Source organism: Vanacampus margaritifer, chromosome 5, assembly GCF_051991255.1.
Source record: "Vanacampus margaritifer isolate UIUO_Vmar chromosome 5, RoL_Vmar_1.0, whole genome shotgun sequence".
In the NCBI taxonomy this organism is placed as follows: domain Eukaryota; kingdom Metazoa; phylum Chordata; class Actinopteri; order Syngnathiformes; family Syngnathidae; genus Vanacampus; species Vanacampus margaritifer.
Window position 1 is genome coordinate 19,733,262 of NC_135436.1, and position 27,985 is coordinate 19,761,246.

At 38.1% G+C, this 27,985-nt stretch overlaps 2 protein-coding genes and 4 non-coding genes across 13 annotated transcripts in view; 5 read left to right on the forward strand and 1 right to left on the reverse strand.

The window, feature by feature from the left end:
- mark4b (MAP/microtubule affinity-regulating kinase 4b) overlaps window positions 1-13,159 on the forward strand; it is a 37,930-nt gene extending 24,771 nt beyond the window's left edge. For 2 of the 8 annotated variants that reach the window (XM_077565610.1, XM_077565609.1), the window contains exons 12-19: window positions 440-626; window positions 703-923; window positions 1,296-1,387; window positions 3,653-3,937; window positions 5,700-5,782; window positions 7,481-7,517; window positions 8,537-8,558; window positions 10,128-13,159. In XM_077565610.1, the coding sequence (XP_077421736.1) occupies window positions 440-626; window positions 703-923; window positions 1,296-1,387; window positions 3,653-3,937; window positions 5,700-5,782; window positions 7,481-7,517; window positions 8,537-8,558; window positions 10,128-10,772 (1,572 nt within the window). In that variant the 3' untranslated portion in view covers window positions 10,773-13,159. Of the gene's footprint in view, window positions 1-439; window positions 627-702; window positions 924-1,295; window positions 1,388-3,652; window positions 3,938-5,699; window positions 5,783-7,472; window positions 7,518-8,536; window positions 8,559-10,127 lie in introns of all 8 variants that reach the window. The other 6 variants (XM_077565612.1, XM_077565611.1, XM_077565613.1 and 3 more) reach the window with 6 other exon arrangements.
- A 2,274-nt stretch (window positions 13,160-15,433) lies between these two features.
- Window positions 15,434-15,597, forward strand: LOC144052743 (U1 spliceosomal RNA). Its single transcript, XR_013294297.1, has one exon. It is a non-coding gene; the product is annotated as a U1 spliceosomal RNA (small nuclear RNA).
- A 1,063-nt stretch (window positions 15,598-16,660) lies between these two features.
- Window positions 16,661-16,851, forward strand: LOC144052735 (U2 spliceosomal RNA). Its single transcript, XR_013294289.1, has one exon. It is a non-coding gene; the product is annotated as a U2 spliceosomal RNA (small nuclear RNA).
- A 679-nt stretch (window positions 16,852-17,530) lies between these two features.
- LOC144052724 (U1 spliceosomal RNA) lies at window positions 17,531-17,694 on the forward strand. Its single transcript, XR_013294279.1, has one exon. It is a non-coding gene; the product is annotated as a U1 spliceosomal RNA (small nuclear RNA).
- A 435-nt stretch (window positions 17,695-18,129) lies between these two features.
- LOC144052745 (U2 spliceosomal RNA) lies at window positions 18,130-18,320 on the forward strand. The gene has a single exon (XR_013294299.1). It is a non-coding gene; the product is annotated as a U2 spliceosomal RNA (small nuclear RNA).
- Window positions 18,321-19,418: 1,098 nt separating this feature from the next.
- ckmb (creatine kinase, muscle b) lies at window positions 19,419-25,728 on the reverse strand. Its single transcript, XM_077566416.1, has 9 exons — window positions 25,658-25,728; window positions 24,287-24,399; window positions 23,167-23,263; window positions 22,929-23,083; window positions 22,267-22,399; window positions 21,385-21,556; window positions 20,309-20,432; window positions 20,038-20,227; window positions 19,419-19,839 (listed from the first exon to the last, which is right to left on the reverse strand). The coding sequence occupies exons 2-9, from the start codon at window positions 24,377-24,379 to the stop codon at window positions 19,661-19,663; spliced, it is 1,143 nt and encodes a 380-aa protein (XP_077422542.1). The 5' UTR covers window positions 24,380-24,399; window positions 25,658-25,728; the 3' UTR covers window positions 19,419-19,660.
- Window positions 25,729-27,985: the final 2,257 nt, after the last annotated feature.

The following is a 27,985-nucleotide window of genomic DNA, read 5'->3' on the forward strand; positions in this document are numbered from 1 at the left end:
TTCACATCAATTATGATGTGTTGTGATACGGTACGATCTGATTCACTGCAATTATGACGATGCAATTCAACCCTATTACGATGTAGTACGATATGATATCGTTCACGCCAGCTACGATGCGTTACGATATGATTCACTTCAAACGTAATGCTATAAGATTCAATTTGGTTCACTGCAATTATTATTATGATTCGCTTAAATCGCGACGCAGGAGGATATGGTACGATTCCCACTAGTTACGATACTATTGAGTCCAATTATAATGCATTCCAACACAAGACAATCCAATAGGATTCTTGCCTCCTCTCCAGATGAATTCATACATACAATTCAAACATAGCCAAACTGAGCTCTGCTTCTCCTGTGATGTGCTCTGTCTGCACTCCCAATACAACACTACCACAAAATGTCATGGCAGTCACTCTCTCTGTTGTCTCAGGCCGAAAGCACAGTGTCCCGGTCAGGCAGCAGTCTCAGCCTGGCTCGCGTCAGGCCAGGCACCATCGCCAACGGTACCAGCAAACACTCTACTTCCTCCTCCGGTGCTACTTCCTCCTCCTCCTCGGCCCACAAGCCACAACGCAGCGTTTCCACCTATCAGCGCCAGAGACGACACTCTGACTTCTGTACGACTTGTTCACATCGCACCCGTGCAGCTTCCAAGTGGGTTTTCTTCATCGACTTGCACTTCCTGTCTCGTAGGTGGTCCGGCAGCTCCCGGGTTGGCGCATCCCAAGCGCAGCCCAAGCGGTGTGGGAGAAGGATCTGGGCTTAAAGAGGAACGTCTGTCAGTCCGCAAGGCCAGCAACAACACCGCCAGCTCTCGGAGCATCCCGACGCCTTCCAGTCCGATGGTCAGCTCTGCTCACAATCCCAACAAAGCCGAGATTCCCGACAGACGGAAGGAGGCCAACTCCGCCACGGTACTGTCGGAAAACATTTTAAACATTTATATTTTGTGTTGAACATGTGTTGAGATTAGCATGTGCTACATTTCGGGGAATTTAAGTAGCAGCCAGATTAACCTGAGATGAACTCTTTAATGTATTTAAATGCATGAGTTCTATTTTCCCTCCTGGTGGATTTGAGTTACATGACTTGACTCAAGTCAGACTCGAGTCGCCAGTTTTAGGACTTGCTTAGCTCGACGTGAGTTGAAACACAAAATGGGTGAAGTTAGCTACTTTAGCACAACTTGTTCTAACACAGCTCATTATCTTACATTTTGTTTTTGTAATGTAATAGTATATAAGTTCTCATCTTAAGTCGTTGACGTCATTTTTTTCTTTCCCCAGACTAATGGATCTGGTAGTGGCATGACGCGAAGGAATACGTATGTGTGCAGCACAGACAGACACTCGCTGTTGCAAAATGGCAAAGAAAACAGGTACATATGACGTGCTGACATGATGGTACATCTCATCTCCTTTCTGAACACTTGAAGGCTTAAGTCGTGTGACTTAAGTGCAGGGTAAAAATGACTGGGGCATATGTTAGGAGTGGATGCACAAGTTAGCGTGTTTTAAACAGCCGGTATGAAATGCGTTTTGTTGTGACAGATGGCGATGTGCTGCTGAGTGTCAGAGACTCTCACCTCTTGCTGATCTTTCCTCGTCTTTAGCCGTTATTCTAACAGGCGCTCATGTCATGTGATCGGCCAGTCATAAGAGGAACGCAACACAACATTAACTTAAGAATGAACCACTGGCATAATTACGGTAAACAAAACTAAAAGTAAGATGACCTGATTTTGGAAGACTCGTGGTAATTGTGGTTAAGTATCAAGATTGAAAAAGTTCAATTTCCAGCGTCACGCAGCGCTAATATGTGATTAGCACATCCGTCTCACATTTCGGAAGTTTGGATGTGTTTGCATCTCACTTTTCAAAAACATGCATGTTAGCTGCATTGAAGACTCTAAACTGTGAATGTGATGCTTGGTTCGTCGATATGTGCCCTGTGATTGGCTGACGAGCATTCCAGTGTGTACATTTTCCAAAGCATCAGCTGAGGTTAATTGAATTTGAAAACACTATATCAGTGATTCTTATCCTTTTTTTAAATTGAAAAATAAAATAATGTATTGGTTGTTTGCTTATGTGTCATAACATTTACTGCCGACCAGTCCAGGGCATGGCCCACCTCTCGCCCAAAGTCCGATAGGATAGGCTTCATCTTAGCTGCCACCTTAATAACTCATTCACTGCCATTGACGGCTATAGACGTCAAAAATTCATTTGAACTATTTCTATTAGTTTAACATTTTTTCCCACTTTTGTTAACAAGAGTATGAAAACCTAGGAAAAAAAATATTGTACATTTAGACCAGATATAAAATTTGTGATTAATCGTGAGTTAACTAGTGAACTATTGAAGTCATGCGATTAATTACAATTAATTAGTTTAGTTTTAGTTTTAATTGTAATTAATCGCATAACTTCAATAGTTAACTCATGATTAACAAGAGTATAGAACCTAGAAAAATATATTGTACATTTAGAACAGATACAAAATTTGTGATTAATCGTGAGTTAACTAGTGAAGTCATGCGATTAATTACGGAAAAAATGTAATCGCCTAACTCCCCTAATTTTTTATTGTCTATTTTTTAAGTAATTGTAATTATTTTTATTTTATCTTTAATAATCTTTTTTTTAAAGAAAACATTATTAAAACTTTTTTAATTTTAATTTTAATCATAATTAATCGCATGACTTCACTATTGACTATAGTATGACATTTTATATCTGTTCTAAATGTACAATCTTTTTTTTCTCTAGGTTTTCATACTCTTGTTAACAAAAGTGGGAAAAAATGTTAAACTAATAGAAATAGTTAAGATGAATTTTTGACGTCTATAGCCGTCAATGGCAGTGAAAGAGTTAATCACAAATTTTATATCTGTTCTAAATGTACAATAAATACTTTTTTATATGTTTTCATACTCTTGTTAACAAAAAGTGGAAACAAATTTAAACAAATAGAAATTGTTCAAATGAATTTTTGACGTCTAGAGCCGTCAATGGCATTGAATGAGTTAACTCAATCACCGTTCTATGGCTCATGCTTCATTCTGTTTTTTTGACTCAAACATACGTCATCTTAGTGAAGCGAGAATTACAAAGTCAAAGAGGGCGCATGATAAGTAGGAGGAAGCATTGTGGTGATATAAAGTGGCAAGTGGCACAGTGCCCGCATCACCAACCACCACCCCGCCCCTCCTACATTTGCCTTTGAGGCTTTGTCAATGTGATGCCACGCCACGCTGCTTGATGGGGTAAACTCGTGCAGGTCCGCACATACGCACGCACACACACGCACTTTTATACATTTGGGGGAAAAGTACCTGAGACAGATAATGTCTGTCTTTAAACTTGATGAAGCAACATGTAGCCGATCAGGGGTTCCTTCAAATGTTTACAGCAATATCGATGCTACTTTCGTTAGCTTATGTACGCAGTGCGCGCATACAAATGCATGTGTCTGTGTGTGTGTGCGTGCATAGTTGCTATGTAGAGCGTAATGAAAAGCAGCCTGAGGGGAATATTGGGGGGGGTTAGATGTGTACATGCTCCACGAGAGGACGAATATCATCCTGGAATTCCATTTAGGAAATAAACGTTTCCCTCCCTTGTCCTTCCTCGCACCCCAGTTCCCTTTCCCACCGGCTGCCCCCCGCTTCTCCCTCCACCCACAGCATCGCCGGCGCGTCAGCCTCTTCAACTTCGACCTCCATCACTTCCTCGCGTCTCTCCCGGGGCTCCACGGCCAGGAGCACCTTCCACGGCGGGCAAATCCGAGATCGCCGGCCACCCTTGCACGCGGCCCCGGCCTCGCCCACGCCGTCGCACGACACTGGCGGCACCCTGTCTGGTGCTAGGACCCCACGCACTACCAGCAACCTGCTCAGCAAGCTCACCTCCAAGTTGACCCGCAGGTAAGCGGAGAAGCCATGGGAGAAAATCTGCTGCTGACTGTGGACTAGCGCTGTGGCTAATTGATTAGCACGCTAAAAATGGATATTTGAAAGTGTACTGGATGGACTGATGTTAACTCTTTGACTGCCAAGCGTTTTCAGAAAAGGGATGCTGTGGGTGCCAGCTGATTTAAGCATTTTGACTGATCTTTCAAGGTCCACAGAAAATTTTTTGTTTGGACTATGGAAACACACATACTACCAAGGCTTTCCTCCACGACTTTTAACGTCTTTGGCAGCCCTCCTTAGGATTTTACTAAACGTTATTAAACGTTTTTGGCAGTCAAAGAGTTAATGACTTCTTCTAGTACATAAAGATCTCATCTACTAACATATCAGCTTTTATTGTTTTTCAATGAAGCTTGACAAGTTGTCCGCCTCAGTTTCACATCTTTGGCGCTGCTTTTCCTCTGCGCGGTAACAACTCAGTGCACCTCTATTGGCCTTTAGATGCTTTCTTATTGGCAAATGCAAACACTATGAGGTAATGTTTCTAACGTGTACAAACTTTTGAGTGTACATGACTAGGAGAGACACAAATAGGCGCTAACTTCAATTTATTTGTTAAAAAATTAGAGGTAACGTACGGAAGAGGATTGGGGCCAGTGAAGAGAGGGAAAAAAAAAGGGTTGGCAGGATTCTCACTTTATTCTTAGAATTGTGACTTTAAAGTGAGAATTCTGACTTTAATCACAGAATTATGACCTTAAAGTCAGAATTGTGACTTTAAAGTTAGAATTATTACTTTATTTTCAGAATTGTGACTTTAAAGTGAGAATTGTCAGAATTGTGACTTTAAAGTGAGAATTCTGAAAATAAAGTGAGAATCCTGGCAAACTTTTTTTTTCTCTCTTCACTGGTCCTAATCCCCTTCCGTACGTTACCTCTATTTTTTTTAACAAATAAATTGAAGTTAGCGCATATCTTTGTCTCTCCTAGTCATGTACAGTCAAAAGTTTGTTTTTTATTCTCAGAATTCCCACTTTAAAGTCAGAATTTTGAGATTAAAGTCAGAATTCTGACTTTAAAATCAGAATTCTCACTTTAAAGTTATAATCCTCCCCCCCTCTTTATTGGCCCTAATCCTCTTCTGTACTAATGTTACCAATTCTTGACAAAAATTGCAGTTCAATTGTTTTTCAAAATAGTTCAGCCCCAATGTGCACTTGGGTATAACGTTCCGTTTTCGCTCTGCCTTTGTCTCTTCTCTTTACCGCAACTAGCGTATTAGCAAGAACCAAATCTCTCATCTCTTTGCCCGTTTCCACTGCACGGTACCCACTCAACATGGCTACTCACTACTGACGCGAATCCGCCAACAGGGTGGCTTGGTGGAAGCGAGGCTTTAATTAAAGGAAGCGTTCCGTTCACCCTTACTGAGGTGTCATGTCAGTGTATGACATCACTTCCTGTGTGGAAGTGCATCCCTGTAACGTATTTGCGTTGGCGTCAGTCTGCGGCGGACAACTTTCTTTTCCGCGCGTGGCGTAGCGCTGGTCGTCGTTGCTTTTCCGTGTTTGTTTGATTGTCTAACCACGTTTGCTTCCCCTCGCCAGTCACCTGCCGATTTGCCATCCTGTCTTCTTCTTCAATCTTCTTCTGCTTTGTTTCCTCTCACCTCCATGTTGTTTTCCTCCCCTGCCCTTCCCACTTTCTTTCTTTCTTTGCTCTGACACTCTGCTCTTGTTGTGTCATTCCACACCTACTCTTCCTCTTCTTCCAGGGTCACTCTTGACCCTTCTAAGCGTCAGAGTTCAAACAAATCCGTGTCGGGCTGCAACCTCCCGCAGGCCACAAAAACAGTTAGTAAGTCTTCCTTTCCCATCTTTTCTGGCTGCTGTGTGTCTCGCTACATGTCCATCCATGTTTTCCCGTGTGTCTGTCTATATGTCCATATCACTGGTTGGAGTGTACGGCAGTCACACAAACATACATTGGCGGTATGTCAGATTTTTGGATATTCAAAATTTGACAATATGATGTTTGTCTGACGACACCTCTAACCAGCAGCAATCCGAGTGTTTGTCTGCACTGTTTTTGTGTGTCTGGCTGTCAGACTGAGTGTGTGTGCGTGTATGTGTCAGTAATAGTTTGTAGAGAGAGGAGGGGAGAGGTGTTGTGGGCTTGGTTTGGCCTGCAGTGCTGCCCCCTGTGGGTAAAACAAGGTATAACAATTTATTTGGTTTTCGCACTTTGTACCAACTAAAAGAGTAATAGGGCATCATGGAAAAGAAATTAATAGGCAAATTATGAGCACAAAGTTGTAATGTTATAAGGTTTTTTAGGGGGGGATCCAAAAATATATATAAAATATATATAAAATATATATAATAAACAAGTAATTATCAAGATTATAATAATTATATAATTATTTTAACTTTTTCAACACAATAATACAACTTCATTGTCATATTTAAATACATCAAAATTATTAATAGTAAATTAAAAAAAATACTGAACAATATTAGGACTTCATTCTGATAACATTGCAATTTTTTTTCTTCTAAATCAATTTTTTTTCTGATATTTCAACGTTTTTCTTGCAAAATTACATTTTCTAGTTAGATTTAAACTCTTTTCTTGTGTAATTCTAGTTAAATTATGCTGTTTTTGATAGAAATACACAAAATACAACTTTGTTCTCTCTTTGCTACAGCTTTTAGAATGACACTTTACTTATTGTTATAAAATTTCAACTTTGTCACAACACATCTTTTTTTCTCGAAAATTATTATTGTACTTTGTAATATTAACCCAATTATTTTCTCAAAAATGTGTCTTTGATTCCCCCCTTAAAATATCTTAGTTTTTCTTGTAATAACCTTTGAGTAATAATTAGATTTTCTTTTTGATTTTCTTTTTGATCTTTGCCTCTTTAACGTGGCCCTGATCATCCTCTTCCATATGTTTACTTGTTAGGTAATACTTCACAAGTGGAGGTGACTTTTAAAGTTAAGAGTCGTTGCCAAAGAACAGAATTGTGTGTGCGCGTTTTAAGAGGGTGGTAGCTTGTGCACGCGTCATCCTGAGCGAGAGTGTGTGAGCTGTTTTCCAGCAAGATTAGTGATGTTAATCTGGATTACGCTGCTGTTGAACCAACATTTCACACAGCTTTTGTGTTGTTCTGCTGCTGTTATTATTCTTTTTCTACTTCTGCTGTCCTCCCATCATACACCTGTCCTGTACTCTTCTCCACATTTATTCAGCCTCACTTTGTTGTCGTTAACGAACAAGTCACACAACAAGTCTGTGAGGGGTAAAGATATAAAATCAGTACGAATGCAGATGAAACGGGATCACATGACATTTTTGTGTGAAGACTTGATGGTGCTCATGTTCATTTTTGTGTGCTGTTGACATCTGCCCACTGATCTCTGTGATGGATGAGTAGCCGTGTTCTGTGTTTTAATTGGTTCACTCATTGAAGTACAAATTGAGCAGGAAGTGTTTTTTTCCTGGTTGTTTTCTAATGGACACTTTTTGTCTTCCTCTTGAGGGTCACAGACGAACCTGAGAGAATCAGCAGATCTCCGGTCACAAGGTGAGGCGCCAAAGTTTTTTAATCTACATTTATTGGCACATATTTATTTGTTTATGGGTTAGGGTTAGGGTTAGTTTAGACACTTCTAAACATTTTTTACTGTCATCACAAAGGTAGCAGTCCAGTTGCTATGTAAAAATAAGTGATGTAAATACTAATTTGGAGGAAAGAAATCAGATTTTTAGAGGGAAAAAAGTCATATTTTGAGGAAAAGTGAGAGGGGGGAAAGTCAATAGGAGGATTTTTTTTGAAAATAAGTCCCCTTTTTTTATTTTATTATGGGGCACGTTATTTATCATTGAAAAGATTTTTTGGAGGAAAAAGTTGCTATTTTTCCGGTCACAATGTGAGGCGCCAAAGTTTTTTAATCTACATTTGTCGGCACATATTTATTTGTTTATTTATTTATTGTAGTTAAAGTTCACTGCTGTTTATTTAATAGACTTCTAAACATTTTTTACTGTCATCACAAAGGTAGCAGTCCAGTCGCTATGTAAAAATAAGTGATGTAAATACTAATTTGGAGGAAAGAAATTTGATTTTTAGAGGAAAAAAAGTCATATTTTGAGCAGAAGTGAGAGGGGGGGAAGTCAATAGGAGGATTTTTTTTTGAAAATAAGTATTTTTTTATTTTATTGTGGGGCGCGTTATTTATCATTGAAAAGATTTTTTTGAGGAAAAAGTTCCTATTTTTCAATGGGGAAAAAAGTGTTTTTTTTTTTTTAAAGAAAAATACCGTTTTTTGAGAAAATATATAGACAAAAAAAGTTGTATTTGTGAGACAAGTTAATTCATTCTAATATTATCTTGTGAGAGTAGTCTTTATTATCTGCTCTTTTTCTTTTCTTTCTTTTTTTAAAAAAAAATACATTATGCACAGTAAACTAACAAGAGATGCGTGGTGTGTTTTAAGTTATCAAATGAATTTACCGTACGCCGTATGATGATCTAGCATTAGCAACGCTTTAATGCACAAATGCTCCTTTTGTTTCCTAAAAGTTGTGTGTGTTTCCTCTCAGTGTCTCAGACTTACTGCAGCAGGTAACGTTAGCTTAATTAGCCATGTTGTGAGTGCTGGTGCTAGAACCACCCTGCAAAACAAAACAAAAAACATATTGGACCTCCTTTTTCACCCTATTTAGATTAGCCATTAGGAAAAGTTAAATAGTCATTGTGTATAGAAATGATTGAGAAAACAATGTATTTCCTCAAATAGTGGACTCAGCAGACGCGGCATCTGTAAAGCTGACGGTTTGTGTTGACTGTAACAAAAGCTGCTAAGCAATATAATAAATGACAGTCAGTTATATAGGATCATTTACCACAACACACACACACACTACCTGCACAGCCGACGTGACGCTTGTAAAGCTGACATTTAAGGTGGTTTGAAGAGAAAGTGATGCTGTACGCAGCTCCTAACAGAAAGAAAGCTGCTACACACTTCAGCTGTCCTGAAAACTATAAATTAACTATTATTATTACTATTAATCGATTAATCTATCTACTATATTATATAGTATAATTTACAAACAACACCGCACACATTATCTGCACAGAAACCTTATAAGTCACAATTTGGTAAATGTAGTATTTTTTTCAAAAATCTATCCTTTTTTTTTGAATTATTGACCAATCTAAAGTGTTTGAAAATGTTTTTCTTTCTTTGATGATGCAACGTTAATGCTAGAACAAACATGCTGTTTTGGGGGTCTCCTGAGAAGTGACAATTATGGAGATACAAGGTTTTGGTCCAATGCCAGCAAACTAGTCAAGGAATGTACACTGCTAAAAAATAAATAAATAAAGGAACAAAGTGTTCCCTTAATTGTTTTGAGCAGTGTATATTATTTTTAATATCGTTATCTGTCCATTAATACCTCCCTCATACATACATTAATACATCCATTTTCTGTACCGCCTATTTATTAATCGTATCCTGGTTAATAAAAATAAATTTGAAGACAAATTTAAAAATTAAAATATCTTATTTTTTACACATAAAAAAAGAAAAATATTTTTTAAATGAAAAAAAAAAAAACTTTTAATAATGATAAAACCATTATGTTTACATAGATGTTTGTGTACACATGTGAAATAAATCTTTATTTCTATAGCACCTTTCATACTTTAAAAGCAACACAAGGTGCTTCACATAATAAAAAATAAAATAAAATAAAAAATAAATAAAAACAACAGCAACAAATTATTTAAGCAAATGAAAAGCCCATATTTGTATATGATGAAGTATGTTTAGCTAGTAGAACTATAATATTGAAATACAATTCAATTCAGATTTTTTATTTCATTATTTAAATAAAAAAAATAATAATGAAAAGGGACAGGAAGAAGTAAAACTTATATCTGCCCCAAATCAACACAATAAAAATAATCAACACAAAATAAATGACAGCAAGCAGTCAAGAGGCTTTCAATGTAGCAATTAAACAAAATTCAACAGCATGACCTTGTGCTAATAATATCTTTCCAGTAATTGTAACAAAATGTAACAAATGTGTGATGTTAATCTATTTTTCCTCTTGCTTTCCCTCCATCAAACTCATCTAACCTGCATTCACCCCCGACCCCTCGACCCCCCATTTGGTTCAGTCGCCATATATCTGGGCATCAGAAAGCATCAGAGCCCCGGACCCCCCGATGCGGCTGGGATGTGAGGGTGCGCAGCCCCCGCGACCCGGCCGAGGTGGTCCTGGCTCTCCGGGAGGCGGCCCAGGGCTGCGGCTGCCAGGTCCATCTGGCGGGCCCCTTCCTGCTGTCCTGCACGCACGGAGCGGCCGGCGCCCGCGTGGCCTTCGAGGCCGAAGTGTGCCAGCTGCCCGGCGGGCCGGCGCAGAGCAGCGGCGTGCGCTTCAAGCGCCTCTGGGGGGCGCCGCTCGCTTTCAGGGACATCGCCACCAAAGTGTCCAAGGAGCTGGAGCTCTGAGGGCGGCACGGGGGCCATGTCGGGAAATAATGACGGCGGGGAAGGAGAAGCGGGCGCAAACTCCTCGCCGTGCCTCCGCCAAAGACCCTTGTCCTGTGTCCCATCTTGAACTGCTGAAAACAAGTGAAAAGAGAACGTCACACACTCACACACACTTTATTTCATCATGTTTGACTGATCAGCTACTAACGAGTCTTAAGACCACATTCAAAACAACAAAAAAATGTTCAGGATTAAGACCATCAGAATCAAGTTATAATTTTAGGAAACTAAAATCACGTTTTTTTACAAGAAGAAATGGAATCGCATGAGAATTATCCCCCTTCCCCCCTCCATGTAAACAATGTTGTTTTTTCTGGTTAAAATAAATAAGTACATAAATAAAATTGAAAAGAAATTATCATATTTTTCAGAAAGAAATTCGCAGTCTTTTGAGTTTTTTTTATTTTTGTTATTTATTTTTGCTTGCAAGTGAGAATGTGATTTGATTTTTTTTTTTTTTTAATAAACAACCACAAAAACATTTTTTTGCAATAAAGTTGGTCTTTGCAAAAGAAAATAATGTTTGGTGAAGAAAAACTTAATCATATGAAAGAGAAAAATAAGTAATCTAAAAAATAAAAAATAAAGTTTTTTTTTTTTTCCGGATTAAACCAAACTGAACCACCCAAAAAATATGCTTGTGGAGAATAGTTGAATTTGCTTCAAGAGAAAAGCATGTTTGTTTGTTTGTTTTGTTTTTTGTTTTGGGGGGAGGGGGATTAAGATTTCTTTCAGTGATTTTTTTTTTAATATAAAAAAAACTATTTTCCTATGTGCTATGCGAGGTGAAATGAAGATAGTATTAGATAGAAAGGATTCCCGTTAAAATATGACTTATCCTTTCATTTCTAATTTGATTTCATAATAGTACTATTTTTTCTTGAAAAATTACAGTTTTAGTTTCTTAAGATGCTTTTGATTTTATTTTATTTTCGGGAAGAAAAAAAAGACACAAGATCCCAACTTTATTCTGGTTTTATAATTTATTTTAAGTGTGGTCCTAATACATGTTAACATTAGCTAAGATATTTCCCCCCCGATAGATTTGTCATCATTCCTTGAAGCGCTGCTATTTATAATCACGTTTATCAATTTTTCTGATTAAAAGGACAGACAGCAAAAAATGTGTGTAGCAGACGTCATATGCTGAAGTAGCGATGCTGCATTCTGACCTCCAGCCTCTAGAGGGAGACATGCAGTGAACACTCATCATTACAATTACTTCTACTTCCTGTAGTAATTGCTTTTGTTTTGTTTTGTTTCTTTCTTTCTTTAAGTTGAGGCAAGATTGATTTGTTGGTTCATGCTCACACACCTTCGACTACCAAGCATTGCGATGTTAGCATCAGGTTAATATTATAAAAAAATCAGATAAATTTGGCTTTTTCTACCATAAAAATGACATTGTGTCATCGTCTTAATGTAAGCGTCTAATCAGACTTCACAAGTGTATTTTTTAATGTTCACACACTTTTCGCTACCTAGCATCACAACGTTAGGTTTATCACACAAATGCTGCTTATTAAAATGCTATTTGAAATACAGTATTAGATTGACTTCCTGTCATGGCTTTAAAACAGAGCGTAATTGTGTTGGTTTATTGGTTAATTCTTACACATTCTCTACCTACCTAGCTTCGCAATGTTAGCATTAACACGCAAATTCTGTCTTAACGTAAAAAAAAAAAGTATCCAAAATATTGGACGTGATGTTCTGTCATTGTCTCCTATCAGTTAAGTGTCCACTCCGATTGCTGTGATCAGTTCGATGTATTTTTGGTAAAGGCTAACACGCCTTTTGCTGCCTAGGATCGCATTAGCACACAAATGCTATTTAACATGTTTTTTTTTTATCCAAAATGTTGGATTTCATTGTCTTAAAGCAGTTAGAAAGTATCTAATGTGATGTTATTTTTACACTTTTCTCTGCAATCACTATGTTGCTATTAGCACACAAGTGTTATTTTAAATTAATTGATACCCCGAATATTGGCTATTTCCTACAATTAAATGATATCCCTTGCTGTTCTAAAACCAAACTTCCAATCTGACTGCTGTGATGTTTTTGTTGGTTCACATTCACACACTTTTTGACTGCCATCACAGCGGGTAGCTTTAAGTTAGCATAAATATTTCAAATATTTGATTTTGCATATGGTAATAATGATAAACCATCGTAAAGCAAGCGTCCAATCAGATGTCTGTGAAATATGTGATGGATAACGCACCTTTCACTACATAGCATCTTATTAGCCATAATTACTTGTGCGATATTCAAGAACTTCAATGATAGACTCTGATGTATGAACCTGTGTTATAAGCGTACATTTTCTTTCATTTTGGATTTGAACATTTACGTTCTCAGGAAGGTACAATCAATTTTTTTATTTTTTTTAACAACACTTTAAACTCCGAAAAGCGTTAAAGGGGTGTGACTGTCAACCAATGAAAAGACAAAAAGCTTGCAAGTGTCAGTTTTTGGCTAGTCATCATCAGCTGGTGATGTCAAGCTGTGATTTTTTTCTCTTTTTTTTTCTGTAAGACTTCCAGGACATCATATTAGCGCCTTTTGTAGCCATCACTGGTTTTAATTTATGGAGCGAGCTGCAGTCCTCAAAACATCATGTGTGAGACAAATAAAGACTTTCAACCTCTGATATTTCCAGATCATCTTCTTTTTTTTTTATCACAGCCTTATATTTTGTCTGGAAGAGAATTAACTCATTAGCTAATTTGGCTAAACAGCCATCATGAGCATGTTGCTAGCGTTTCTTCATTTTTATAAATCAAGTACATTGTTCACTTGGAGCTGAAAAAGGTGTGCCTGTCGGGTTTTGTCAAATAACTGAACAGTCGAATATGTTATAAATGAAAAACTTCCTTAATAAATAAACATGGGGGACTATTTTTAATATTGAAAACAATAGTAATATTTTGTTTTAAGGCCATATCGCCCAACACCTGACTAGGAATCATCAATAAACTCAGCAAGGTATGGGAGGCATGTGTACAGCTCTAAAGTGTCTAGTGTTAAAGTAAGGTCATCGAACCCCAACAATAAACTGGAACACCGATGGGAGCACGCTATGTTGCCAGGTTTGACACTCATCTCCTTTTTGAAAACAACATTGAGATGAAAGGAGACTTTTAATATGGGTATCTGCATGTTTGTCACGTATTGTTCGCTATATATTTATGTAGCAGAATGTACAAAATTGTATTGACTGTTTTCCTATGGTACTAGGTTCCCACTAGGCCTGTGTCAATACTACATTCCAGTGACGTGCGGTCAGGCTAGGCAAGGTAGGTACTGCCTACCCCAAGCTGAAATGAAAGTTGAAACCGTTTGGCTTTTTCTATTAATTTTAATTTATTCTTTCATTTCAGAAAGCCTACACTACCTACAGGTTTAAAAGTGACAACATTTGGTGATTTTCATACCTCAATTAAAAATGACTCATTACTTCGTCTGGCCTGCAGGCAAAAATTCTGGAAAAAATTATCTTCCTGAAGGCACAGAGCTACTGTGCTTTTTCCAGCCCTGACCGCGTAGCGATGTGTGTTCACGCATGCCGTAGTCAGTTTCCCAGTAGAAAAGTCCTTTACGCAATTAGGCAGATCGCTACGCAGCCTTTTTTACGTCGCTGTATTATACCTATGCGAACGTACGTTCGCAAAGCGCATTCGTGAATTCAAAACACACTTAGGGCACACTACACAGCAAAGCGGTAAAATGACGTCACTCTGGAGAATATAAAACTATTTTCACGCCTTCCTTTTGAGGGAAAACGCCATCTTTTGGAGGATGGGAGACCAACGCCTTAGCTACCGGATCTTCAGCAAAGTAAGGGACAAAGAATTATTCGTACTTTTCACAAAGAATGGTGCAAAAGGAAAGATTGTCTTTGTGGATGTGCTTCGATTTACATAGTGTTTAGCATTGCTATTGCTATTGCTAGCTTGATTTTGAAAGGAATTAGGCTGTTTTACAGGGAGATATTCACTTAATTATATTTGACTGGCGTCCGGGCGGGTTTGTAATGGTTCGTTTTTCGTTGTGCGGCAAATGGAAGGGTAAGAGTGCACTGCAACTTTACTTTACTTTACTTTAAGATGAGTGGCAAGTGTTGAGCTGACTCACCGGAGGCGACAGGTACGAACCCCGCTCGAAGTTTTAAAAAAAAAAAAGAAGTTTGCAGAGCAAAAAATGTAAGACTTCAAAAGAGAGTAATGTTTTTTTGTTTTATTTTCTACCCATACAGAGGAAGCATATGTTAAAATAGTTTGAATGTATGGCATCTTGTATCTGAGTATCAAGTATCTCGAAGTCAGGCTGAGTGTCCTCTTTTTTTTTTTGGAAATGAAAATATGGTCACCCTAGATTACGTTGTACACTCGCCTACCGACACACTCATTTGTAATTGGTGTGTGCGTCTTAATTTGCGACTGTCTGCCTACCCAAACCTAGTGCTCACTGCACGTCACTGTTACATTCTGACGGTATGATAACAAACAGTGAGCAAAATGATCATGATATTAAAATTACAGCTCTAAAGTGTCCTTAAAAAAAAGTAAAACAAATATTTCGGTAAATAAAAATAACATATTTTCCATTTAATACAACCCACAGTATTTCATTTTTAAACAAAATATAGAATATTTGGTCAATTAAAACTAGACGAGCCGCGCAATGACTACGACTGCCGTAATGTGTCGGTGCCGCTATGCATTATGGGAAGCCACTGACTGTCAACTCTAACTTCAAATACTCAGAAGAATATTTGTCAGTGTATTTGCTTACACTACCTTTTAAATTTCCGTATGTGTGTTATGTGTTCCGATGTGTCCGTATGATTGTTCACAAGTTATGAAACCATCGCTTCACATAGTGTGCGCGTGAATGACTCTCGTGCTCGCGCCGCATCCAACTCATACTTACCTGGCAGGGGAGATACCATGATCAAGAAGGTGGTTCACCCAGGGTGAGGCTCAGCCATTGCACTCCGGCTGTGCTGACCCCTGCGAATTCCCCAAATGTGGGAATCTCGACTGCATAATTTGTGGTAGTGGGGGACTGCGTTCGCGCTCTCCCCTGATAAAGTGTTAAAATGAAAACTTATAAGTGCTTCTTCCATCCATCCTTGGCAGCTACTTAATCCACTCATCTTTGTATACTAAAATATTGCGAACGATTGGCCATGACCGTATTCGTGCGTTAGCACAGCAGCCGCTCGGCGAGACGCGGAGGAACACGGAAGCAGTTAATTAACGCACAAAATGACGTTTTACCTTCGCGAGTGCCATTTCTGACTTGAACACCCGGGAGAATATGCCCCTTATAAAGTATGGCATGAATAGCGATGTGTCACTAATTTTACGTTTTAAAATAATACTAAAAAAACAAAACAAAAAAATGCTGGTCTTTTGAACGGCTCCCTTTAAAGAGCCACAAGTCCATCACTAAATTAGACAGTCGTTTGTATTGTTTCCAGGAGCAAGTGCATCGTTACTGATTTATTTTTGTATTTTTTACGTTGAAACTTGTAATGGTCGGTCAACATTCGTGACTTTAGACTTTACATGTTGGCGGCATAGTTTTCATAAGGGCTAATAACGGAACTCACTCGCGTGTTCTCGACCAAATTCTTTGATGCGTGTAGTTCACCTCCACTGCGTTGATGGCGGTAGAGTGCTACTGCCATTTTGCTAACAAGCAGGAACAGGAAGTAGCTAGTAGTAGTAGCAGTAGTAGTAGTAACTGCATGATGTCTTTTTGTCAAAATGTTGGTCAAACAGCTCCCCGGTTTTGGACCACAGCAATATACCAACAGCCGATTGTTATTACAAATGATAAATTATTTTCGTCGGTTTTTAAAAATTATTTTTACATGGCATAAGGAGTTCAGTTTTTTGCCGCTTTCTATTGGGTCGACGTGAACCACGTGAACAAAACATACACGAACATCTGAACACGTTCATAATGTTCAAAACGTTCTATGTTCAAATTAAAAACAACGCAGTTGACGCATTATCATTTCAAATGGTGTATAGTTGTTTGGCATGTCGGTTATGTGACATTATAATTAGTCTACGTGTGCAACCGTAACTTTAACTTGTAGTCTCTGGAATTAATTCGTTGCTCCTGACCCTTTGTAGGTATCGCTTCTCGGCCTTTTGGCTAAGATCAAGTGTAGTATCTGTTCTTATCAGTTTAATATCTGATACGTCCCCTACCCGGGGACCATATATTAAATTGATTTTTGGAACTGGGAGATGGAATAGGGGCTTGCTCCGTCCACTCCACGCATCGACCTGGTATTGCAGTACTTCCAGGAACGGTGCACCCCCTATGATTGTAAAATATAATTTTTCTGATATTAGCTCGAACATTAGAAATTCATGGATTTCTTTGCTAATATATTTGTATTGTTGTTCAATATGGTGTGTGATAATCTGTGAAGGCGGTTGTTTAACGTCTGCCATAACAACAGGAGGGAGCATAAACGTTATATATGACGTTATTTTTTTAAATGTAATTATTATGGGATTAATACTTTTCTCGCGAATATTTACCTTGAATTTCCCCCAGATATGTTTATTTAATATTTACAATTTATGGCCTTATATTAATAATAATACATACATAATAATATGAGTACAATAAAAAGTCATTGTTGTTGAAGAGTGTAGTGTTTGCTACATACCACTAGATGTCAGCAGCGGTAATTTATTGATTTGTTGTTACTGACAAGGACAAAGCAAGCGAGGGTGTGTGTAAAGGCGTGGGGATAGGACTGTGAGTAAGGAGCAATGCATTATGGGAAGGTTTTCGCAGATTCTTAAACCCTAATTTGACAATTGTTTAGTTAATGTTAATAACTGGTTAATAACGGGTGTACTAGTGCTTCCGCATCCAGCGTTGTATGTGTGTGTGTGTGTGTTCGAATTTTCACGTGTGTACAAAAAGAGAACATGACTGAAGATGGTGTGTGTGCTAAAGACCTCAGCGTTGGTGATCTGTACAATTCATACTTACCTGGCAGGGGAGATACCATGATCAAGAAGGTGGTTCACCCAGGGTGAGGCTCAGCCATTGCACTCCGGCTGTGCTGACCTCTGCGAATTCCCCAAATGTGGGAATCTCGACTGCACAATTTCTGGTAGTGGGGGACTGCGTTCGCGCTCTCCCCTGATATTATGTAAATAATAAAATGATAGGTAAATGAGCGTAACATCAGCGTGAGATCGCTCCACTTAGATCAGTGGTGTCCCAACTCGGTCGTCGGGGGCCGGTAGTCCCGCAGGTTTTGGATATTTCTCTCCTCCAACACAGCTGAAGCTCATCAGCAAGCTCTACTAAGCCTGATAACAATCCTGTTGATTGAAACAGGTGCGTTGGAGCAGGGAAACCTCCAAAACCTGCAGGACTACCGGCCCCCGAGGACCGAGTTTGGACACCACTGACTTAGATGTTCAACACGTTTGATGCGCAGGTTGAAAACAACGCAGTTGACGCATTATCATTCTAAACTGTGTGTAGTTGTTTGGCGTGTCAGGTGATGTGTGCAACCGCAACTTAAAGTTGTAGTCTCTGGAATTAAGTTCTTGCCCCTGACCCTTTGTGGGTATCGCTTCTCGGCCTTTTGGCTAAGATCAAGTGTAGTATCTGTTCTTATCAGTTTAATATCTGATACGTCCTCTACCAGGGGACCATATATTAAATTGATTTTTGCAACTGGGAGATGGAATAAGGGCTTGCTCCGTCCACTCCACGCATCGACCTGGTATTGCAGTTCTTCCAGGAATGGTGCATCCCATGATGGTTAAAGGAATTCTTAGAGCATTGCTTAATTAAGTCCAAAGTTTTGAGTCTATATGAGGTACTGTTTAGTGAGTAACGATTCGCGGAATCTGAATTATTATTTGGCAGTAGTGTTTTAGATGTACTACTTACATTCTCGGTGTACTGGTGAAGCTAAAGTGTTGTTTTGAATTTAGTCAAATAATTTCTCTCCGTTTTATTCTAATTTGAGACCTTGCATGTTTTGTGGTTTGAAATAGGCACTGTTTAATCTCAATGCCGTAATCAAGGCCTAGGAGATTAAAGTTTAGCCTAGTGGTTAGTGTTCCTGGCTCCCAACTGTTGTAAGATTGATTAGAATTTGTCTACATAGGTAAATTAAAAGAGCAGAAATGCCTAGTAATAATTAAGGTGAATTTATAATTGAATGGAGCCATTATAGTTGTATTCAGGTTTTGTGGTGCTTGAGGTGTAATGTGGCGAAAAGGTCACATTTTTTGGATGCGTTCTTGGGGGGATTTTGGATTTATTTATTTTTTTGCTTGTTTTGAGTTACCTATACATTATTATTGTTTTACTATAGTTATATATTTTTTCAATGTAAAGTATTTTCAAACACCTTTTTAGATTTTTATTTTCTTTAAAAGTATGCGTTTTTTGTTTGTTTTTTAGATTGTTTTGATTTTAAGGAAAACGTTTTTACGCGAGAATTGATCCCAAACTTTAAAATCTTACCTGATAAACATGCACGAAACTCCTCGCTGTTCAAATTCAACAAGAAAACGGTGAGTAATTCTACAAGAACTTAATTGATTGTAGTCTGTTAGGTTGGTTTGTTCCACACTGACATCGGCGCTTATTGGTTTCGTCCTGCCTAAACAACGCCTGATTGGTCCGAACGGAAAAAAATCGGCTACAAACTACAAGATGTATTCTCCGGAGTTTTTGAACTCACTAATACCGCAAGAATTAATCTTGCTGGCAAGGTTAGAGATGAAGACGAAGTTTATACATTCAGAATACATTAGGGCGCAGATAATCAAGATGGTAATTTGTCAAATATCTAGTTGAGTAATTATCCGTCAGTTCGCAAAAAATAAATTAAGACAAAGTAGTTTGTTTTTAAATGGGGCATTTGTTTATTTGTCCAGTTCTAATTTACAACCAGAGAAATAGTGAGCGGATGGATTGATCCCAGGATGTTACAGAGGAGAAACAAGTTAAAGAAAGGAAAGGAGGATAACTGATGTTGTCAAAGAACAACCAGGCTTCTTTTTGGTTTTGATATAAAAACAAAACAAAAAACAGCAACAACACAGACAGTCATGGTCACCGCGGTGGTTGTTGGTCTTTTAGTTTACTTCTGGGCGGGGATCATTCCGTCGATGGACTCGCCCTTCTCCAGCTTCTTCTCCATCTCCACCATCAGCTTAACGCCGTCCACAACCAGCTGAACCTGGTACACCTCGGAGGAGCCCAGACGGTCGGCGTTGGAGATGTCGAACACGCCACCCACGGAGGCCGTGTCCACGCCACCTGGAGGAAGGAAGAGTGGGCGATTTTTAGAATATGCGAACCCGTGGGTCTAATGTAATGGAAGAAAAAACATTTTTCTTCTTTAAAAAAAAATAAATAAATCTGCTTATAGTGCATTTTAGGATGCAATGTTACTCTGGACTGGAGTTGGATATCGGACCGGATGGGAGCTTGTGTCAGAGCAGTGCGTCGTATTACCTGTGCCGCGCTTCTGCAGGCGCAGTCTGGTGAGGATCTCCTCGAACTTGGCGTGCGTGCTGAGCTTGGGCAGCTTGACATGGACGCCACCGCGCAGGCCGGTGCCCAGGTTGGACGGGCAGGTCAGGATGTAGCCCAGGTGCTCGTTCCACATGAAACCGTGGTTGTGCTTCTTGAAGATCTCCTCGATCTGAGGAAAAGGACATCCGTCAACAAATGTATTCACATTTTTTTCATTTCAATGTGTGTGTGTTTTTTTTTTTTTGCTTACCTTCTGCAGACCCACACAGAAGCGCCTGAACACTTCCTTCATGTTGCCGCCCTTCTGCATGGAGATGACACGCAGGTGGTCTTCCTCATTCACCCACACCAGGAAAGTCTTGTTGTCGTTGTGCCTGCACAACCAAATCAACGTCACCATCTACACACTACCTACTATCTTTCTCTCTGGGGAATAAATATTTTTTTTGAGAAATGTTTTGCACTGATACTTTTCACTAAAATATGTAATTTTTCAAAAGTAGTGATTTGTTTTTTGTTTGTTTTTTTAAGTCAGCTTTTTTACTCATTCACTGCCATTGTTGGCTATAGACGTCAAAAATTAATTAGATTTTTTTTCTTCTTTTTTGTTAACAACAGTATGAAAACCTTTTTTTATTGTATTAGAACAAATAGAAAATTTGTGATTAATCGTGAGTTAACTAGTGAAGTCATGCGATTAATTACGATAAAAAAAAAATGTAATCACCTGACGCCACTAATTTTTAATAATCTTTTCTTTAAAAAAAAAAAAATATATATATATATATATATATATATATATATATATATATATATTAGTTAATTTATTTTATTTTTTAAAGAAAATATTTTTAAAAATTAGGGGATCATGCGATAAAAAATTGTAATCGTAATTAATCGCATGACACTAGTTAACTCACGATTAATCAAACATTTTATATCTGTTCTAAATGTAAAAAATATATATATATAGGTTTTCATATTGGAATGGAAGAAAAAAAAGTTAAACTAATAGAAATTGTTCAAATGAATTTTTGACATCTATAGCTGTCAATGGCAGTGAATGAATTAAGAAAATGTTAAAAAAAATTCACTAATACATTGCCAGGGCCAGGATTTGTTATGATGATTTTTATTTAATTTTTTTTATAACGCAAGTAATGTTATGAGAAAAGGGTTAATTTCTTCATAAAAGTTCCTAGATTGAAACATTGAAGTAAAGAAATGATGATTTGCAAGTCATTATGGGCAGATTTTCTACGGGCGCCATCTTGGGTGGCCACACACGCTTCTCACACGTGCTACACGGCAGACAGTTTCCCTCACCAGATGCCCCTGGCGTCGGGCCAGTCACGGGCCATGCCGGCGCACGTCAGCAGCGGGGACACGGGCTTGTCAAACAGGAAGTGGTCGGCGATCAGCTGCTCCTGCTCGGCGTCGGTCATGCCGTCCAGGGGGTAGTACTTGCCCTTGAACTCGCCCTCCAGGCTGGCCAGAGCTGGTGGAGGTGAGACAATTTTAGCGCTTGTCTTAGCACTTGGGTCAGAGCTCGTGTTTGCGCTTGCTTTGGTGCTTGTGTTAGTATTTGTGTTAGCGCTTGTATTGCCATTTCTGTTAGCATTTTTGCACTTGTGTTTTGAGTTTATGTAAGCACTTGTGTTAGCATTTTTGCCCCTGTGTTTGCGCTTGGTGTTAGCAACTTTTGTTAGCACTTGCTTTAGCACTTGTGTTAGCATTTGCGTTAGCGCTTGCTTTACCACTTGTATTACAATTTTACTTCTGTTAGCACTTGTCCTAGCAATTGTATATGCAGATTTTTTCATTTTTATAATAAAATAATTATTTTTGAATTGCATTTGATAAAAAATTAATTAACCGATTTTTATTTAAGTAAATAATTATAAAAAAGTTTTTGTAAAGTGCTTAATTTTTTATAATTCCTTGTATTGCTTATATATTGATTAACAATATTTAATCAAATTGTTTTCTGAAATAAAACATTGATCATTGTATTAATAAAAAAATAATAATAATTCTGAATTTTATCATTTATTTCATTATTATTAATAAGACCAATTCTAAATGTTATTTAATAAAATGATCAAATGTTTTGTTATTATTTAAAAGTAATTTTATTAGTAAAGCTATCAATCGAAGCAACTAAATGGATCTTCATGAAACAATAGAAAAAAAAAAACAACTAGTCACCCTCGATGGACAGCTGCTGAATGCCTCTGCGCTCTCCACGGCTGTTGTGCGGCGGCAGGGTGAAGCCCTTGATGCTACGGCCGGTACGCACGCGGGTGGACAGAACGTAGTTGGGGTCCAGGTCATCTCCACCCTGAGAGAGCAACAAGATCAACACACACACCATTGAGCCATGGGATCAACACATGATCAGCAATTAAATAATCAGAAATGAAATACCAGTTTCAAAAGGTCTCAAAAGACTATTCAGTTAATCAAAAAAGTCTGTTTTTGGCAGATAATTTTGCTTGAATTAAGTTCCCTATTTCATTACTTTTTTTCTTGTTCTTAAAGTTGCAATATGGAACTTTTCCCCCCCAAAATAACTTTACAATAAGCATATTTTTTTTTTTTACCATTTATGACTGAAATGCCTTCTAATTAGTAGATTAACACCTTAGCTGTTCACAATGGGTACCCCTGCAAGCCTTTGGCCAATAGTTTTCAGACTGGATTCGGGTTAGAATTTCCCGCACCCTGTCTGCGGCTGTGACGTAATGTGCGTGGTCTGTATGTGAAGAACGGTATGTTCAGTTAAATTTTTCATCAGCAGGTGGCAGTAGCGATTCGAAATTGAATATTCTACATTCAGTAGCTTTAAAGTCAGTGGAAGAAGAAATCACCTTCAGGTTCTCGAAGTTGAGGTCGGTCTTGTGCTTGTCGTTAGGTCCGTACCCGTTGTGACGGTCCGAGATGATGGGGTCCAGCAGGTCCTTGAAGATCTCGTAGCACTCCTCGTCACCAGCAACACAGCCCACGGTCATGATGAAGGGGTGGCCTGAGGAGGACCATGCCGAAGTTCGTGGCATCTTTTTTTTTTTTTCTTCATCAAAACTGCAAAGCCTTTGGAACTCGGCTTACCGGGGTTGTCCACGCCAGTCTGGATGACGTCATCCACGGTGAAACCGCTAGGGGTGGACTTGCCCCTCAGCTTGTTGTAGATATCCTTGGTCAGAATCTGTGTGAAAGAGGACACCGGCGGCACTTCAGTCATTATAAAAATCAATGCATTTATGCTAACGTACGTAGCTTTCCAAAATAAAAGTCTGTGTTGCCTTCATGGCCCGTCCAGACCATGGGAAACTACCTAACCCATTTGTTTACGCGGCCATGATGGCAGGATAATAGCGGCAGGCGAATGATTTACAATGCAGAGCACTGATAATATTTGCGTTAATCAGTCAACATTTCATCCAACCAAATTCATATCTCTTTTTGATGAAAAAGACATCATTCACTGCCATAAATTCATAAAAATAAAAGATTATTAAAAATTAGTGGCGACAGGCGATTCAATTTTTTAATTGTGATTAATCGCATGATTTCAATAGTTAACTTACGATTAATCACAAATTTTATATCTGTTCTAAATGTACAATTAAAAAAAAAAGGTTTTCATACTCTTGTTAACAAAAGTGGGGGAGGAAATTTAAACTAACAGAAATAGTTTAAATGAATTTTTGACGTTTACAGCCGTCAATGGCAGTGAATGAATAAAAAAAAAAGAAAACATAAAAAATTTGGAGCGTCAGGCGATTCAATTTTTTAATCATAATTAATCGCATGACTTCACTAGTTAACTCACAATTAATCACACATTTTATATCTATTCTAAATATACAATAAAACAATTCTAGGTTTTCATACTCTTGTTAAAAAAAGTGGGAAAAAATGTTAAACTAATAGAAATAGTTCAAATGAATTTTTGACGTCTATAGCCGTCAATGGCAGTGAATGAGTTAATAGGGATTCAGTATTTGTTTGAGCAATTGATGTTGATTTTTCTTGAATGTTTTTAATAAGGAATACAATGTTATGTGCTTACAACAATTTTCTAGACAAATTATACTCTATATAATCTTGATGGAGAGTTGGTGGGGCCGGGGGTGGTGGGGGGGGGGGGGGGGGGTTCTTCTTGCTAGGGGCCACATTACAGAAAATAATTGAGAAGCACCGATACCGTATGTGTGTTCGCGTGTACCTTGGCCATATGGTTGTTGTGCAGGGACAGATCGGGGAACTCATCGTCCACTGAGAACTTCATCTTGTAGTCGTTGTGACAATTCTTGGCCATGGCTGCGATTTCTTCTCCAACTGGAATCAAATAGATTAAAACTGATTAGTTATTGATGGATAATATATGAGTGTCTTTTTTTTAAATGAATGAAGCACCCTGAGCATTGTCTGAAGTCTCTCCGAGTGCTTTAATGGCTTTGTTGATGAGCCTTTGAGTAAAGAGGAGACATCTTCTCATTATTTGCAAACCTCTCTCCCTCCCTCCCTCCTTCTTATTTCTGCGTCGCCTCTTCAACCGGCAAAAGTGCAAGCCATCAAGTGTTAGCTAAAAGTCAAAGGTATCTGTGTCTCAGCTCTGTCAATGTCTTTCTCAGCTGTGCCACTTACTTACCCCACCCCCCAGCAAGTATTAATAATAGTCTACTAGAACCCGCCCTCTTCACAGCACCTTCGGCCAGGGAACTAAATAGGGAAGGCAGTGTGTACGCGTGCATCTGTCGCAACTCGTCCAACCTCAGAACATCACTCTTTTTCCACGCTCAAGCCCGAAATACAATTCAAAAGTATGAGCAGGTGTTATATTTCACCACATGAAAATGAAAATTTGACAGTATTACGCAACAATTACTTGATTAAAAAATATTTTTTTAATGCCTGTCTTTTATTTGTGTAGTTTGGGCAACTATTTTCATTTCATTGCATTAGATTAATTGGTATTTACAATTAAAGACTTCCTACTTAAAAAAATGTTTTTAAACGTTTTTTACATTAAATAATTTAAAATAAAATATATTTTTGAAAGATCTTATTTTTATATTTTTATATATCTATTCACTTAAAAAATATATTTTATTTGCATAGTTTGGGCAACATATTTCCATCTCTGTTATATTAAAATAATCGGCATGTACTATGAAATAAAAATGTTTAATGCTTTTTTGAAATTGCCGTAATGCATTGTTGTACTTTCTAGCATTACAATAGTTAGAGTATAAAATTAAATAACATTTTTCAAATTACTATCTATTTTAATTTTATTTTTCACGTTTTAAAAATAATTTTATGATTATTATTTTTTTCTTTCTTTTAGCAACTGTGAAAACCAAAAATTTCAAATTGAATTTAAATTTTAAGCTAATTTAAAATTACCAAGCAAATTTTAGTTATGACCTCCAGTGTGATTTTTGCAGCAAATTTCCACCAAGCGACTGAGCACATTCAAAACCCTAAAACCTAAACTTCTTAATTTTCTAAAACGTTTAAAAATCTAACTCAATTTGTGTTATTCTAAAGACCAACTCAAGGCTAAATTGAGTCATGATTGTCGGCCGGTTACCTTCTCAGTAGGAAAGAAAGAGGTAACAGATCCCGGGATCAGATCCTGTCCACCGAATGTAGGGGTTGCCCAAGTGTGCCAGGTGTTGGACGAATACTTTTATAGCGTCACCTCCATCCCGACTGGCTGAAAGGACTCGGCCCGCCCTGGTGTGATTGGACGCGAGCGGGCCTGGTGTTGTAAAAGGCAACGAGGAAACGCGGCGGAGGCGACAGCTGCAGGAGGAACGTTTAGACCTTTCACCTCGCGTGTGCATGATGTGTTCGCAAGCGTGTTCTCAGCCAGATTCAAGCGTGTACGCGCCATTTTCTCAGCCATGTTCAACTACTTTCAACGATATAGTGTTGGACTATGTCATGTTCAACTACACCAGATACCAACCATTGTTCGCATACTCTATTTTTAACGACACTATGTTCAACTATACGATCGACTTTTTTCCCAAAATTAATTTCGTAATTTTTTTAATTAATCGGTCAATTAATTGGTTATCAGAATCTTGTTATTTATGACCTGGCTGCCTCAAAAAACACAAGCACATCAACTAAACCTTCTTCAACTACTTTTATGCCAGCTACTAGTGTTGTAGTTCTCGTGATGTGTCTTAGTCCCGAGACCACTTTTTAAGGGTCTCGTCTCAGAATCGAAGACATAGACTCCAGAAGTTTTGGATCGGTCTTGAGACTCGTCTCGATAATGTCTCAATTTCAGTTGGTGTGACCTTGACTGCAACACGACCAGATACCAACTTTTCCAACGTTTCCTTTCTAAGTTGTGACAACTTATTTGAATGGTGTTGAACCAACAAACAATATTACTTTGGATGAAGTAGCTTTTCCTTTTCAGTAAAATATTAACAAGTAATGCTTACTTAATATCTGTTATCATAAGGACACTTTTTTAAGTTGGCAACTGTTGACATTTAACTTTTTCAATTTATATTTTTACTGTTTTTGAATTTAGTTATAGGTATATAGATGTGATATAACCATGTGTAGTTAAATGAATAACAATGTGATAATGATTTTGTGAACTTCATTTGAACCTCTTACTCCTCACCATCTCTTGAGATAAGAATGTTTATGTTTTAAAAGTTGTCAGAGTCTCTTGTCATTAGTCATTTGGTCGTAAAAACTGAAGGTCCAAGGTCAAAGCCTGTCCACATCATTTCTCCGAAGCTGGTGGGGAGCTGAGATGACCATGTCAGTATCTTGTGCCTGCTTATTATCAACACTATCTCTGTCAAATGTAAGAGGCGGAGAGAACCTTTTCTACTAGTATAAAGACACCTGGGGGTTTCCATATTTTCTACACACTGGGAGCTTATCATCACTTTTCGAGTGTAAGCTTTTTTCTTGTGTCTTAAGAGCTCTTAATAAATCCTTGCAAGGAAAACTTCTTCATGAGATCTCAATTCTGATTTATTTGAACACGCAAAAGATTACACTTAATTAAGTAATCAAATAAAGCCTTCACAACCAAAAAAAATATGTTACAACTACTGTACTGACTTTTCCACTTTGAAGTAGGCTAAGCTACTTTAGCTTTGAAGTATATGCTAGGCTACTTTAGCTTCTTGTCTTAATTATGAGTAATGTCAATTACGCTTTGTCATGTAACTTTCTCCAAACAAGTAACAAGTAATCAAACTACAATTACAATGCTTCCATTAGTTACTCTGTCGGGCTAGGACACACCTGTTGCCTTTGATTAACCCCAAATACATTTCTGATGTTCTAGTATGCTTTTCTTGACTCTTTTTAAAACAGAAGCTTGACGGTTTTGTGCTAACACTGACTGCAGTTTGGAAATGGTCATGAAAAAATAAAAATAAAAAAAAGAACACATATTTTCTCATGTGTTTGAGAGATTTTGTTATGGTTTTCGTTTTCAGTGTTATATGTGTGCCCTATAGCCTACAATACTGTGGCTGTTTTGAATATTGTGGCACCTAGTGAAGTATTTCCTTTGCATAATTAGCTTGATATCATCACTCAGCAAGACTCAATGCCAGCCTTTTGAGCCTGTAGCCGATCATATAACTGAAGGCTGATTCTTTGGGGTGGGGGTACACGTAGTGAGCTTCCTAAAATGCCCCCTCTCGTACTGTGAAGCTTTGCGCTAATTGCTCTCAAGGCTCCGCTAGCGTTAGCGCCGGCTGCTAATTTGATAAACCTCAGTCATCCGCTTGAAGCTTAATAAATCATACTCATATCATGCGTACCGGTAGGGAGACCACCCTTTGAAATTCTCTACTAAAATATGCTAATAAAAACGTTAACGTGGAAAAACAAGATTTTTTTTTTTGTTGTTGAAAACTGTGAGTTG